The sequence below is a fragment of the Myiozetetes cayanensis genome, unplaced genomic scaffold (assembly GCF_022539395.1).
Source record: "Myiozetetes cayanensis isolate MyiCay16 unplaced genomic scaffold, myiCay2020 scf12, whole genome shotgun sequence".
Classification (NCBI taxonomy): Eukaryota; Metazoa; Chordata; class Aves; order Passeriformes; family Tyrannidae; genus Myiozetetes; species Myiozetetes cayanensis.
Genome location: NW_026086826.1, coordinates 4,641,585 through 4,654,942, shown reverse-complemented (window position 1 = coordinate 4,654,942; position 13,358 = coordinate 4,641,585). Strand labels below are relative to the sequence as shown.

The following is a 13,358-nucleotide window of genomic DNA, read 5'->3' as shown; positions in this document are numbered from 1 at the left end:
GCAAAAGTGTTTCCATCTTTCCAAACTGCTCTACCCAAGAGTAACATCCAGTTCCAGCAAGAAAACACACATGAAAATGAGGGGGTTTATTAGAGGGGATGACTCAGAGGATAAAAGGTGGTGATTCTTTTACTGTTCCCTGTGTATGTTTATTTTGAGTGTCGATCAAAATCACCTTAAAAACTTTAAAAAAAAAAAAATCCACACGCTTAAGGCATGACATAAGTGCAGTGAAAACCAAATTTGATGAAAGAATGGAACCACATCCAAACAAAGAAAACAAACTCAGATAAGTCAAATATAAAGGCATAATAAGGCAACACCTGAAAGGATCCTGAGAAACAGCTGATGCCATCAAAACAGTGATAAAACTTCTCAGATGTTTCAGGAGCAATAAACTATCTATTTGCTTCTGGTTAGGTAAGATGGTTCAAGGAAAAAGAGGTCATAGCAGAATAACTCAGGTTTTGTTGGTGGGGGTATTTTCCGTGGAGAAGTTAATGGAATAGCGGTTGTATTACTGTCATCATCCTCTTGAGGGGGGAGTCTGGCTGTGCTGGAGCAGGTGAGGAATGATGGGACCACACAGAGATGAGGTTTGTGGAAGGGCCAAGCCTACCTGCAGCCTGGAGTCTCATTTTAGCAGCAGGATTTAAAATTGCTGTGAAGTGTGCAATCGCTTTCATCAGCTGCAAGCAGTTTCTCCACTCTTCCCTTTATTCTGATTCAGCTTGTTTTTGTTGCCCTTTTGTGAACCGAATCTGGGAAGTGATTCATTTAAAAATAAAAATGCCCTTTTCGGGGATTTTTTTTTTTTTAATTAGATTATTTCAGGTTTTGTTTTGATCAGAGATCAAAAAGCTTTTGGCACTTGCACTACAGTTGCTCTATTTCCCTTTCTGTTCTTCTCTTTAGTCATACTTTGTCGTGTTTATGCCACTTGTATTGATGGAGTTTTGTTTGTTTTTTATAGTGACTACAGTTCCTGTCTCCCCTCTTTGATGGAAGAGGACTATGACCCAGAAGTGAACTCTTCACTGTAGAACAAGAAGCTCTTGTGGAATAATTGTGTCCCTTTAAAAGCAGCACCCAGTCTACAAAAAATAGAGTAGAAGAGATTATTTTTGGACCTGGCTTTTTTTTGTTCATGTGACCTATGTTTCAGCATGTAAATGGTGAAAACCAGGGAAAATATTTGTGCCTGCTTCTGAGCTTTATATCAAGTAGTGCTTAGCTCTGTGGAGCATTTACCAAGTTACGTGAAGACCAGAGTATATATCCCAACGTTCATTTTTTAAAATACTTTACCTTTTTTTAGCAGATGTATGCGATAAAAATGAAGTTTATATTTTAAGAGCACTTCGGCAGATGCTTCTCGTTTAGATCTCGGCGTTTAGGGCAAACATTTTTATGTAACATCCTTTTTCCAGAGTGTTTAGGTTGATCTGCTGCAGATCATGAACTGTCCAGCAGCCTTGGGTGTTCAGTGTTAACCATGATGTGGCTCTGAATGTTGTCATGCAGACTTGACAAACCTTTTTGTAATGTAAAGGCTGGCTTCTGTACTACCACGACCAGAGGAAATTTAATGAGGTGAACGTGGGCGTGGCTTTTTTTTTTAAATATAAATTACCTTCTTAGGTATCTTTTTTTTGTAGTGAGAGTGCAAAGAGAGGTTAAAATGAGCAGCTGAGGGGGTGAAGGGCACAGTTGGCACCAAGTGCGGCCTCTCGTGCTCTGCTTTGAGACGCACTGTTGCCTCAAGGCTGGCCTTCCAGAATACTGGAGAAGGAAGGAACCCAGAGCTCACTGAAGCACACAAACTGAGGACATTGGACTGCAGAGCCCAAACTCAGGGTGAGTGATCATTTTTTTGCTTATACAGTGTTGACTTGTTTATAGACAACGTTGTAAAATAAAGCAAAAATGGTAAATGGGAGAACCTTCCACGAAAAGATGGAATTCAGTTACGCAGAGCAGTGAAAATTGCTGTGGTGTGTTGGAAAGAACAGTTTGATTTTGGATTCGTCAGTGAGACACCTCTGCTGGTCTTCAGTTGAACTTCCATTGAGATCCTTCCAGCAACTTGTGTTCTGTTCCTCATCATGTGCTTTCTTAGCTATGGAAGCGGTGTCAGCACAGGATATTCCCTGGTGCCTGGGAGTTGGTGGGTCTGGATACAGCTTTACTTGGGGGTGCAGGAGCTGACCCATGGTTGTCTTTCAGGTCTCTGATCTTCTCTGAACGTCTCTTAACATCACTGATTTGTCATACTTGATTTACAGCCTCTGGAATAAAACATGCAGCGATCACCTCTTTGTAGATTATGGGGCAATGAAGGATTGTACCCCAAATTCTGGCATGTCTTGATTTTACGTGTCTGTGCATTGTGTGGCTTTTCTAGGCCGTTTGTTCTGTTTTCTTCCCACCTCCACACCCATTCTATCATGAACTTCATGGGTGTGTTAATTGTAAACAGGAAGTAACTGGGAATGTTGAAGTTCTTACCTGTTTCAATCGGAGGAACACAGCACCAGAAAAAAAGGGCTCAAGTGTGGTATGAAAACTGGCAGCACTTTTCCCCTCCTGCTTGCGTAGGACAAGCTTTGGGAGATAAATTATATTATTATTTCAGTTTGGAAAAGATGACAGGGGGTGTCCTTTTCATTTACAGATCCTGGCCATGAGGTTTGATGCCTCATTTTATTGAAGGGAGACACTGGACCTAAATGGCGCAGCATGACTTTGTTCCTGCCTGGCTTAACTTCTCAACACCGCAGTCAACCAAGGTAACAGTAACACACATCACCTGCTTTTGCAGCTGTGACCACTGGTAAGATCAGTGTGTTGGGTTCTCTCTGTTTCTGGATGACATCTGTGGATTTGTGTGCCATCCTGATCAGATCCATGCTTGTGGATGGTGGTTAATCAATGCAAATACGGAAAATCGTAGGGTGTGGTGAGGTGGTGTTGTTTTGTTTTTTTTTTAATTGACAAAATGCCACTGCTGGACTGACAGGCTCCTGAGGTGTCCAGATGAATGCTTCATTATATCACTTTTTCCTTTCTGCAGTCCCCTGCAGCCACCTTTGAGAAACATGGAGAGCATCTTTCCCGGGGAGAGGGCCGCTTTGGCGTGAGCCGCAGGAGACACAACTCCTCCGATGGATTTTTCAATAATGGGCCCCTCCGCACTGCGGGAGGTGAGTGGGAAGGATCAGAAATGCAGCCTGAGAGTTTATGTTCTACAGGATGAGGAATTCTGCAGAATATAAACTCCATTTTCCCAAACTGTGCCTTTTCCAAACATCCTATAAGGAAGCCGTACTACTCTCTTCTCCTGTGCCGTGTGCTCGGGCCTTAAGGGGTTTTCCTGTAGCTGTCTGTGCATTGTGTAGCTTATTTTCTGATACAATCACACAGTAGCTTAATAAGTTCAGCTCAGTAGTTACCCAGTGAACACTGACTGAACAACAAAACAACCTGATATTTCCAGTGTTCTGCGTGCTGTGCTGATTTTTCTATTTGCACCCTTATCTCCCTTTGTTTAGACTGCTGGCATCAGCCGTCCCTTCTCCGCCACGATTCCGTAGATTCTGGTGTTTCTAAAGGAGCTCACGTTGGGCTTTCTGGCAGTCAGCCTGGCTGGCATGGTCCCTCCCGGGGCCATGATGGTGTGAGCCAGCGTGGAGGAGGAGGAACTGGAGTCCATCGCCACTGGAATGGCAACTTCCACTCTCGGAAAAGTTCCGCCTTTCAGGAAAAGCTGCCTGTTGAATCCAGGGAGGAGAAGAAGGAAGATAAAGAGCATTTGCAGTTTGAGGAAGAAGACTTTGTAAGTGTCTAGCTTCTCACTAGAAGTGGCAGCTGTGAGAAGTGGCTTTTCACATCTCATTTTTATTAGCATGGATAGGTGGTGAGGATCTAGGGTTGCATTCCATTCCATGTTTGAGATCACAACAAATTAAACAAAATTATTCCAGCGCTGACAGGATGCTAATTGGTACCCAGAGTCCTCAGGACCTGATGGCCTGTTGGACTGTGGGCTTTGGCACGTGTATTTTGCCAGATGGTTATTGTGAGCTCAAGGCATTGTAACACACAAGCCAGGTCTTCAGCAAAACCCAACTAGATTGACTTTGTGGCTTTGCTTACAAAACCTTTTTTTTTGCTCCTAAATACGTTTCAGCTTATCTTCAGTCTTCCTGTATTCTGGTACATGTTGGTGTTTGTGATAACCTTCCCAAGCTCGTTCATGACATGTTCAGACCTTTGCAACCATCTGTCTTGAATCTTCTGGAACAGTATTTTGTTATCAGAGCTGTTTCCTCTCTCTCTGGTAATCTGTGGATCAGGGTTTCTTGAGCCATTTCTTCCATCAGTATCTCCAGTTCATCAACTTTCTTCTTACTCAGCATTCTGATTCATGTGGTATTATCAGTATGATAGTCTCTTATATCCTGGCTCTATTTTTACTGCAATATCTTTAGTTTTTTTGACTTTATCAAATTGTACTTGGACTTCCAGCTTTCATCCTTACCATGTACATTCCTTAATGCTAACGTTTTGAGACGTGCACAGCTCTTCTGCTTTCTCTTTTCAATTTAATTTTATTTTTCCTGACCCCTGAAGAGGATTTTATTATCAGACCATGTGTTTTTCTTTTGCATCTGTTTCTTGCTGTCTTTAAGCTTTTCTTGACCAGTATAACAGGGACAACACAATCTGCAAGGTTCTGGTAACTCCAGATCCATTCACCTAATGCAGTTCCTCTGTCTTCATCTTCATTGCTAAAGCCTCCTGCAATGAGAGGTTCTGGTGATACTCTGCACACTTGTGGTGTGTCATCAGCATGAAGTTTTTGCTGCCTTATTCAGCATTTGTCTCTGGAAGGCTGTTTACAGCTGACATTGTTGTGGCAGTTTGATGGCACTGCTTCTGTTTGGGAAGTTAGGAGTTGGAGTGAAGTTTGTGGGTGCCCACAGCTGCTTCAGGCCAAAATCCAGAGCCTGCAGTTAAATTGCCACGGGAGGCAGTTTGATTTAAGCTGCTGGGTGTTGTTTCCAGTGAAGTGCCTGGGAAGTGATTGCATGTTCTTGTTCAGCTTCTTCTGCTGGAAGCAGGAGCATCCCAGGGTGGTTAACAGCCAGAGAGCAGCAATGAAGCTGGAGCATGGATTTCTGTTGCCTGATTTCTCAATAATACTGTAATTCAGGATTTCTGTAATACCATGCTTTTGACTGTCAGAAACCTGTTGAAATATAGAATTATTGCAGCAATTGTGATGGTGCACTGTTGTCATCTGTCTTGGTCTGAATCCTTCTTCCATGTTCTTCTTCATTCTCCAGTGCTTTGATTAGTGCCTTCCCCAACTACATGGCTGTTTCTTCTGTAATTATTTCCCCCATTTTTAAGATGATAATACCACATGCTGGCTATTTTGTTTGATAACTCCTGTGTTGTCTTTGCCATAGTGATGAAATCACTGTGTGCTGGGGTTGAGCTGTTAGGCCTGCGTGGCTGGCAATGGCAACACTTGTCCTGAAACACTTCCAGCCTGCTCTGCAGACCTAAGTTCTCCTGTGCTGTGAGCACCCCTGCCATAAATCTGGCCAGTAACTAAGAAAATGAAGCTCTGAAACAGAAGAATTTCGTAGGGACTGAGGCAGGAATTTATGCTATGGTGTGACATTTTTTCCTAACTCTTAAAGAACAGGAATACCTACTATTTCAGATGCTCATTATTAGAAACTTATGCTGTCACCATAGCAACTGACATATGAAGAATTCATTAAAAAGAGGAAAAAGATGTGGCTGTATTTTGAACTGGGGTTATTTGGGACAGGGGAAGAGGAACAGCTAATCAGAAACACTTTTCATTGCATGCTTAGATTTTCTGTACTCTGCTTTGAGTTTGAACATGTCCACAGTTGTTCCACTAAGTTGAACTCTGATGCTGAATTGCAGGTAAGTCTGCAGAGAGCACTGGGTCTGCATGCAGGATTGTCCTAAAAAGTGGACTCTGAAGCTTAAAAATGTAAATGTTGCGCTTTTTTTGTCAGTGAATGTATTGCTGTACATTAGGAATCCAGTATTGCTTTTGGTGGGTGTTTTTTAATTGGCTGATGCATAGTTCTTGTGTTAAAATATTTGAGAAAGGAGGCTGGATTCTTCATATACTGATAATGTGGATTCTGTTTTATTTTTTGAGCTGCTGACTAAACACCTAAATGATTTATGTGTGCATGGGTTGGTAGAATCTACTGAATTGTAATAGAAGACTGAAGGGCCTATCCTGGACCCTCTCATAGTTCCACTGGAAATACAGCAGAAACCAAGGAGAATACAAACTTGATTTTTAGGTACCTTGTGACAAAGCACTCTCTTCCACCCTCAGGTGCTGTTCAGACAATCTAGCTGTGCTCTGGGTTCCTGAAAACATAATATTATGTTAGTACTGATTATATTTTTGTGTTATGGACGACATAACGATGCATTCATTTGTGTTGTCTTTTTGCAGCCATCTTTGAATCCAGAAGCTGGAAGACAAAACAACCAGAACAAACCTTTAGGGACACCTTCTGGAGTATGGGGTAAGTAAAGGTCAGGATGTTGGTGCTGAGTGCTGGTGCTGAAGCAGAAAGTTGTAACCGGTGTTTAAATGCTACGTTTTCTTCACTCAGAAATACTTTCAAGACCTAAGTGAAGCAGACAGTTTGCTGCTTTCTGTCCTTTGTTGTTTTCCTCCCACAGTCTTCACTAATCTCTTGGCCTTTTTGTCTGCTTGAGACTGTGCTTGTCTTGTCATGAAAGAACTGCCAGTGGCAGCAGTGTCGCTGTTCTGCTCTCGCTCCCTGTCGTGCTGCAGTTACAGTTTCACACAGACATCTCTTGAAGGGCAGAGCAGACTGGAGTGAACTAGACATTAGTTCCTGGCTTGTGATCTTCATATTAGAAATACAGCAAAACTGTCAGATTTCTGTGGTTTGCATTTATTTGTTTGGGTTTTTTTTTAACTCAGCCTTGCTTTTGATCCTGTTTTGGTATGTGAGTCTATACCTTTAAAAAAAAAAAAAAAAGAGTGAAACAAGGTGCCAGCTCTAGCAAATAAATACAGGTTTGTTAATATCCAGTTGGGTTAGATACTGTAAATAGTCCAAATGCAAAAGAAACTCAAAACCACTTCTGGCAATAGTATTGGGTTGTATTCCTTTTGGATGTTTGTCAGGTAGCTGTTGCTCTGCTCAAAAACCAATGGCATTAACATTTATGGGGCTTTTTGCTGTTATCACTATTACTAATTTTTAAATTTTTATGCTCCTGGAAATGTGCTGATTTGGCCTAAGAACCATTAATTGTGCTTGTTTGTAAAAGCACTGTGTCTTTTGAGGTATAAATTATGCAGTGTATTTCTGCTGTGTTAGTAAATTAACAAAGCTGATCCATGGTTGCTGAAAAAATGCTCCTGTCTGTTCAGATTCCTGTAGAATGGTGCAAGGCTGCTGGCTGATGTCACTGTGGGTATTTCCCTTCGGCATCAATAGAGCTGTTGTGGTTGAGTGAGAAAAGATTGGACTTTGACATCCATATCCAGTACCTTTGCTCAGAGTTGAAATGGAAGAGCAGCTGATAGCAGTGTCAGAATCAGATGTGAGGTGTTTAAGATGGAGAGGGGAGGAACTGGAGAAGTAACTGAAGCTGTTCTGAAACTCAACATCTGTATTTCATAATCTCTTGTTTCATTTTTACAGAAAACCCCCCTAGTGCCAAGCAACCTACCAAGATGCTGGTCATCAAAAAGGTTTCAAAAGAGGATCCTTCCGCTGCCTTCTCAGCTGCATTTACATCACCTGTTTCTCACCTGGCAAACGGCAACAAAGCCACCACCATTGTCCCAAGTGTCTACAAAAATCTGGTTCCTAAACCTGCAGCTCCTCCTTCCAAGGTACAGGGGATTCCAGCCAAGTTAGTGAACTGCAGATCGAGGGAATCAACCCCCCAGCAGGTAGCAGGAGTTGGAATTCAGGAGTTTCTGGGGTAGTGGCTTTTACACTAGAGGGCTGTTTACTACTAAAACTTTTGTTCCCTGATAAAGTGCCTTTTGGTCTTGTCCACAGGGAGAACTGGCCACTGAGATCTGTTTGAGTGGGTCTGTCCTCATGCATTAGACAAAACCTTATCTTAGTAAGACAAAACAGGCAGTGCTGGAGAGGTGGAATGTGTCATGCCATGTGCCTCAACTGTTCATGTGACTATCTTGAAAAGTCTTTATTGGGATACACTACTTTGATGTGTTCGGAACACAATTGGGGTTAAGATCAGATTAGATTGTAACATCCTGCAATTCAGGTGTAATTTAGTTGAGCCTTAAAAACAACCTAGAAAAGCAGTGGGGGCTGTAGTTCATTTACTGAAGGAAATACAGGAGTGTTGAAAAGACCCAAGTAATTTTTTTGTTTGTGATTGCTGGGAGCAGAGTAGTGTTCCTTGGAGGTAGGGATTACAGTGGGAAGAATTGCCTGCTGGTGTCATCAACAGAGCTTTTGTTAATGAATGGTGACCATTAGCAAAACCAAGAGGTGAGATATCAGCATAACTCTAGCCAGGAAAACTGTGTGCACTGGTGCTTTTTTAAAGGCACAGCCATAAAGCAGCTGTAAGATGCATTATTCTGAAAACTTCTAGAAACTTGTACAGAAATTGCAGTGCATGAAGCAGCAGACGAGTCAAAACATTCCTTTCCACAAAGTCAGCAGTATTGGAAAACTGTCACAGGAAAACTGAATGAAAAATGGTTTTGTTAAATTGTATCAAGTGGTTTTGAAAGGGGGAGAACTGGTGGCACTGGAACAAGTGTGTTCTTTCTTGGCTGGTTGAGATAGCTCACAGCTCACAGGCAGGCAATCCATGAAGGTCATGCTCAGCCTCCCTAGGAAAGCAGGAGGGGTCTGTCTTTGGATCTGCCTGAGCTGCCCCTCTGTGGAAGGCGGGAGAACAGCAGTGGGAGAGCTGGGAAGGGAACAGTGCAGCCCCAGAGCTGCAGAGAGAAACTTCCTGTAATAGTCATACCCTACCCTAATTTTAGTACAGGCAGTGTTGCACAGCTCAGGGTATTCTGGGGGTTTGAAGGGAATGTTTGCAATGGGTGCTGTGAGTGCCATAGAATCCCTTTGATAATGCAGGATGCTCTTGTTTTTAAGTTGAAGAGTAATGCTGATGGCCTCCCCTAGTGATGTATTTATTTAAAAATTAATGAAACAACCCATGAGAACATGCTGAAATACTGGCCTCTGCTCTCATTGCTGGCAGATTGCAAGATCTGTTGCATCTGAGATTGAATTGAATCCCATTTGGGCATCAGTTATTTCACTAGTGACTTGAAGCTGGCTTCAGAAGTCCAAGGGGGCGAAGGAGCCTGTATATCTTAATGTTCTGATGGGTGTATTTCTTGTGCTACTCAATACAAGTTTCTTGTTAGGAACCTTTATGTAAAGACTCTCACTTCTCAGTGTTTGTCCTTGGCTGATAAGAGAGCCCCAAGAATAACATTCCAAGCAACAAAAACTTATCTTGGAAGTCTGTGCTCTTCAGCCAAATGGCCAGTGTGTATTCAAAGAGATACTGCAGGGAGTATCCAGAGCAAAACAGCAATTGCTCCTTCACTATGAGAAACTGGCTGCTTTTTCTTCTTTTTCCTTTGTTTTTCTTGTTGTTGCTAAATCAGTGCAATGATGGACACTTTCAGAACCCTAGGAAACAAATAATTTGCAATCTCACCCTGGACAGAAATATTCCTTGATGTGCTTCTTCCTTGCACAGGGGAACTTTCTGTCAACTGATTGGAGGTCTTTCCTTGTGGCATGCAGTGTTCCCCAAAGAAATGTGAATTTAGTTGGGATTTTTTTTTATTTCCCATCTGTGGGATGAATTGCATTACTTGGTAGTGATTCCAATTAATGAAGGGCAATGCTGGATTTTTTTTCTCTCTTTGAGCTCCTAATGGTGCTTTACTGGAGGGTGGCACCCATGAAGCAGAATTATGTGTGATTTGAGGAAAATGAAAGATTCCAGGGGGGAAAATGATGGGTGTTGAGGTAAACTTGTCGAGACCGTTCTTGGAGAGGGAGGAAAAAAATTTCACACGGCAGCCAACATAATGTTGTTTATTTATTTCAATACTTGCAAACAACCCTTCCTTGTGCTCTGCCATTTAACTGCCCTGTGTTTTGTGCTCTCTTTGATGCAGCCAAGCCCATGGAAAGCCAACAGAAACGAACACAAACCAGGCTCGCTCTCCTCCACCCGCGACTCTGCCTTTACCAGTCCGGTGTCTGTAACCAAACCAGCGGTACTGGCAAGTGGCTCAGTCCTCACCTCTCCCAAAGAGGTAAGAGGTTGGGATTAGGGGTTGGGATTTGGGAGCTTCTATCACTGTCACCTACTGTAGCTCAGACATGATAAAGCCCTCTCTTGTATGTGGTACCACTTTTGCACCCTTGAGGGATGACTCACTTGTACATTCTCTGGCACATCTTCTGATACACTAAAAGAAATAAAAATTTTAATACATTTGAACAGAGACCAGTGGCTTTACAGCCAGGTAAACCTGGCTGTAAAGCCATTGGTCTCTGCTCAAATGTATTAGAATTTCCCTACAGTAAAAAAGAAACCCAAAGTACTAATGCTTTAAATGGTGTTGTGTAACTGAACATGTATCGACTTGGTGTTATCCAAGTGCAGATACCAAGAACTCGATGTGAATAGATAGGTGAATTGATTCCCATGATGTTCTTCAGTATGGGAAAAGAAGGAAGGAGGGTGATCTACCTAATTTCCTCTCTTTAGAACAACAGCACAGGCAGTGAGCTCTGAGGGGGTTGAAGGAGTTTAACATGTGTACATGTGACTTCAGCTACAGAGTCTAATTTTGGTGTTGGAAGGAGGCAAATCTGCTGAGATTGAAACTGATTCGCCCCTGGTTTTGGTCTGAAGTGTGGAGAGAACCTTAAATACAAATCTATTAATATTTCAGCACTAACTGTGACATAACACAAGGAAAAAAAAAAGAACAAAAATAAAACAGGCTGTGATGATGATTCACAACATTTGAAATTACTGTGATCACGTTTTAAGCGTAGAAGTGGGATTTTTTTTTAAGCTGCGTATCTGTCTTGTTTCTTTACAAATATTACTTATAAAATAAAACCTTGTCATCTTTATGATTTTCTGCTTTGCAGGCTTTACTTTGCAGCAGCCTGCACTTTCCTGCCTTAGCCACAGCTGAGTGTACAAGCAGGCACTAAAGGCAATAGTTAACAAGCAGGCACCTGTCACTTTGACAGATAGATCTTAACACCGTGTTCCTTTCCTTTGCCTTGCTTTGTCTGTCTTTAGACCGAGTTCTTTGTGCTGCCTTGTTTTTTTCTGTAGTGCACAGCACAGCATGGACACCTTAAAACAGAGTTTCATCTCAGCAGACACTGAGGGCTGTGTTCACTTCGTGTCATACACACAAGTGTCTCCTTCACCACCTTCCCCAAGGAGGGCTTGTGTGAAGCTTCAGTCAGTGAGGGTGTGGGGTGCTAACCTGAGAGCAGAGGTTTAACCAGCCTGTGAGGTGCTAACCTCAGGCAGATGGGTTTTCCACAGAGCAAGCAGGACTTTCTGGAATGCTTCTTGTATTACCAACGTCAGTCAGCTAAACAGAAAGGGCTTAAAAAGTCCTCCTGACCTAAAACTAAGATGCTTTTCTTTGAGTCTGTTGGAGATTTAGATATGAAAATATGTGACTGTGGCCAGCACATAGTACTGTAATCCTGGCTCCCCAGGACTACTGCAAATAATCTCTGGCTTTTTGTTTCTGAAAGGTAATGCCTCTCCTGCAGAAGTGGTGAAAATAGCACCTTTATTCGTAAGAGACCACAGTGTGCTGAAAACTAAGAGTGCCAGCTAGCACTGGCCCCATGTCCCCACAAGGCAGCCTAGGACAACCAGGTTGCAATGCAGGCAGAATTCTTAAAATGATTCAGGATTACTTTTCTGTGAGGGAAGCCATCCCTGATACATGGGCTGACCTCAGAACAAATCTGAGGTGTTGCATAGTACTCTCATTAAAAAAAAACCCACACACACTCCAAAAAAAAGGCAACACCAAAAAACTGAGAGATGCCTTCATGTTTCAGTCAAAGGGCTAAACTTACTTCAGAAAAGATGCCACAAATGACTCCTTGTACTCCTTTAGTGCTAAAATAAATAGAATATTCTGTAAAACATAACCTTTCTACAGAAAGTTACACGTGAAACCAGAACGGAGGTGAAATTAATTCCCATTCAGAAATCTGTTGTTTCTAAACTTAAGCTATAACTGTCTTCTCCTAATGCATATAAATTAAGTTTTAGTACCTGAACAGCTTATTAAAGATTAAAACAGCCACTAACAATGAATGAGTTCAAGTAGAGTATTCCAAGTTACTAGAAGACATCTAATTTTAGTCTCCATTGTTCACTGGTACCTTTTGTCACTGCACTCAAACTAGTTGTCTCGTTGAGAGCTTAATTTCAGTACTGTGTTGGCTTTTTATCCTGATAGTCACAGTCACTTGTTAAATCTGTAACAAACTGGTGATTTGTTCCTTACTGTGTTGAATTAGGCAAAATCCAAGAAGGCTGCCTGAGAAATGTTTGCTGTAAGGCATTACCTCCAGCCTGCATTTCCCTGAAGGTTTTATTTCACACCAGTATTTCACGTGCAACAGGCGTTAGAAATTCAAGCAGCAGTTGCTGCCTTGTTTTTGTTCTAGTTCCCTTGATCTTTGCTCAGAGCACGGCGAGTGTGATAAAATTTTTTGGCAAAGGAGATTTGTTTTGAAGAGCCTGGAATTGTAACCTTCTTCCCCAGCTTAAAAAAGTGTGACTACAGACTTATGGAATGGAGATGTTACTGTTTTGATAGTGAAAAAAAAAAAAAGGCAAATACATGAAAGTAATTTTGCATTGAAGATTGTACTGTCAGGTATCCATAATAATGATTAAATTGTTTTAGAGTAGCCAGACATGAACTCCACATGATGAGCAGGAGGTTAAGATATCAGGAAATTTCACACAGCGTTTGCTTAGTCTTCTCTTGTGTGCCCAGTCAAAATCACGGAACAGATTAAATTGAAAGCTCACCTTGGTTAGCAGTGCTGCAACTGCAGGATCAGGGCTGGGGTGGTGCCAGTGGGGCAGCTGCTGTGCCCTGCCTGGTTCACAGCCCCGGATAATTAAGAAAACTTAAACACCATGGAAGAGCACGGGGGTTTCCTGGGATTCGTACACCGAGCTGAGCAGGTTTCCCACAGGCTCCAGGGTTGTCTGTG

The 13,358-nt window shown here is 42.2% G+C and overlaps 1 protein-coding gene across 1 annotated transcript in view; it reads left to right on the top strand.

Annotated features, from left to right (window-relative positions):
- Positions 1-13,358, top strand: part of GPBP1L1 (GC-rich promoter binding protein 1 like 1) — a 30,716-nt gene that overhangs the window by 13,556 nt on the left and 3,802 nt on the right. The window contains exons 2-8 of the mRNA XM_050306658.1: positions 974-1,857; positions 2,675-2,789; positions 3,074-3,203; positions 3,552-3,835; positions 6,521-6,593; positions 7,752-7,945; positions 10,247-10,387. Coding sequence (XP_050162615.1) covers positions 2,730-2,789; positions 3,074-3,203; positions 3,552-3,835; positions 6,521-6,593; positions 7,752-7,945; positions 10,247-10,387 — 882 coding nt within the window. The 5' untranslated portion in view covers positions 974-1,857; positions 2,675-2,729. The remainder of the gene's footprint in view (positions 1-973; positions 1,858-2,674; positions 2,790-3,073; positions 3,204-3,551; positions 3,836-6,520; positions 6,594-7,751; positions 7,946-10,246; positions 10,388-13,358) is intronic.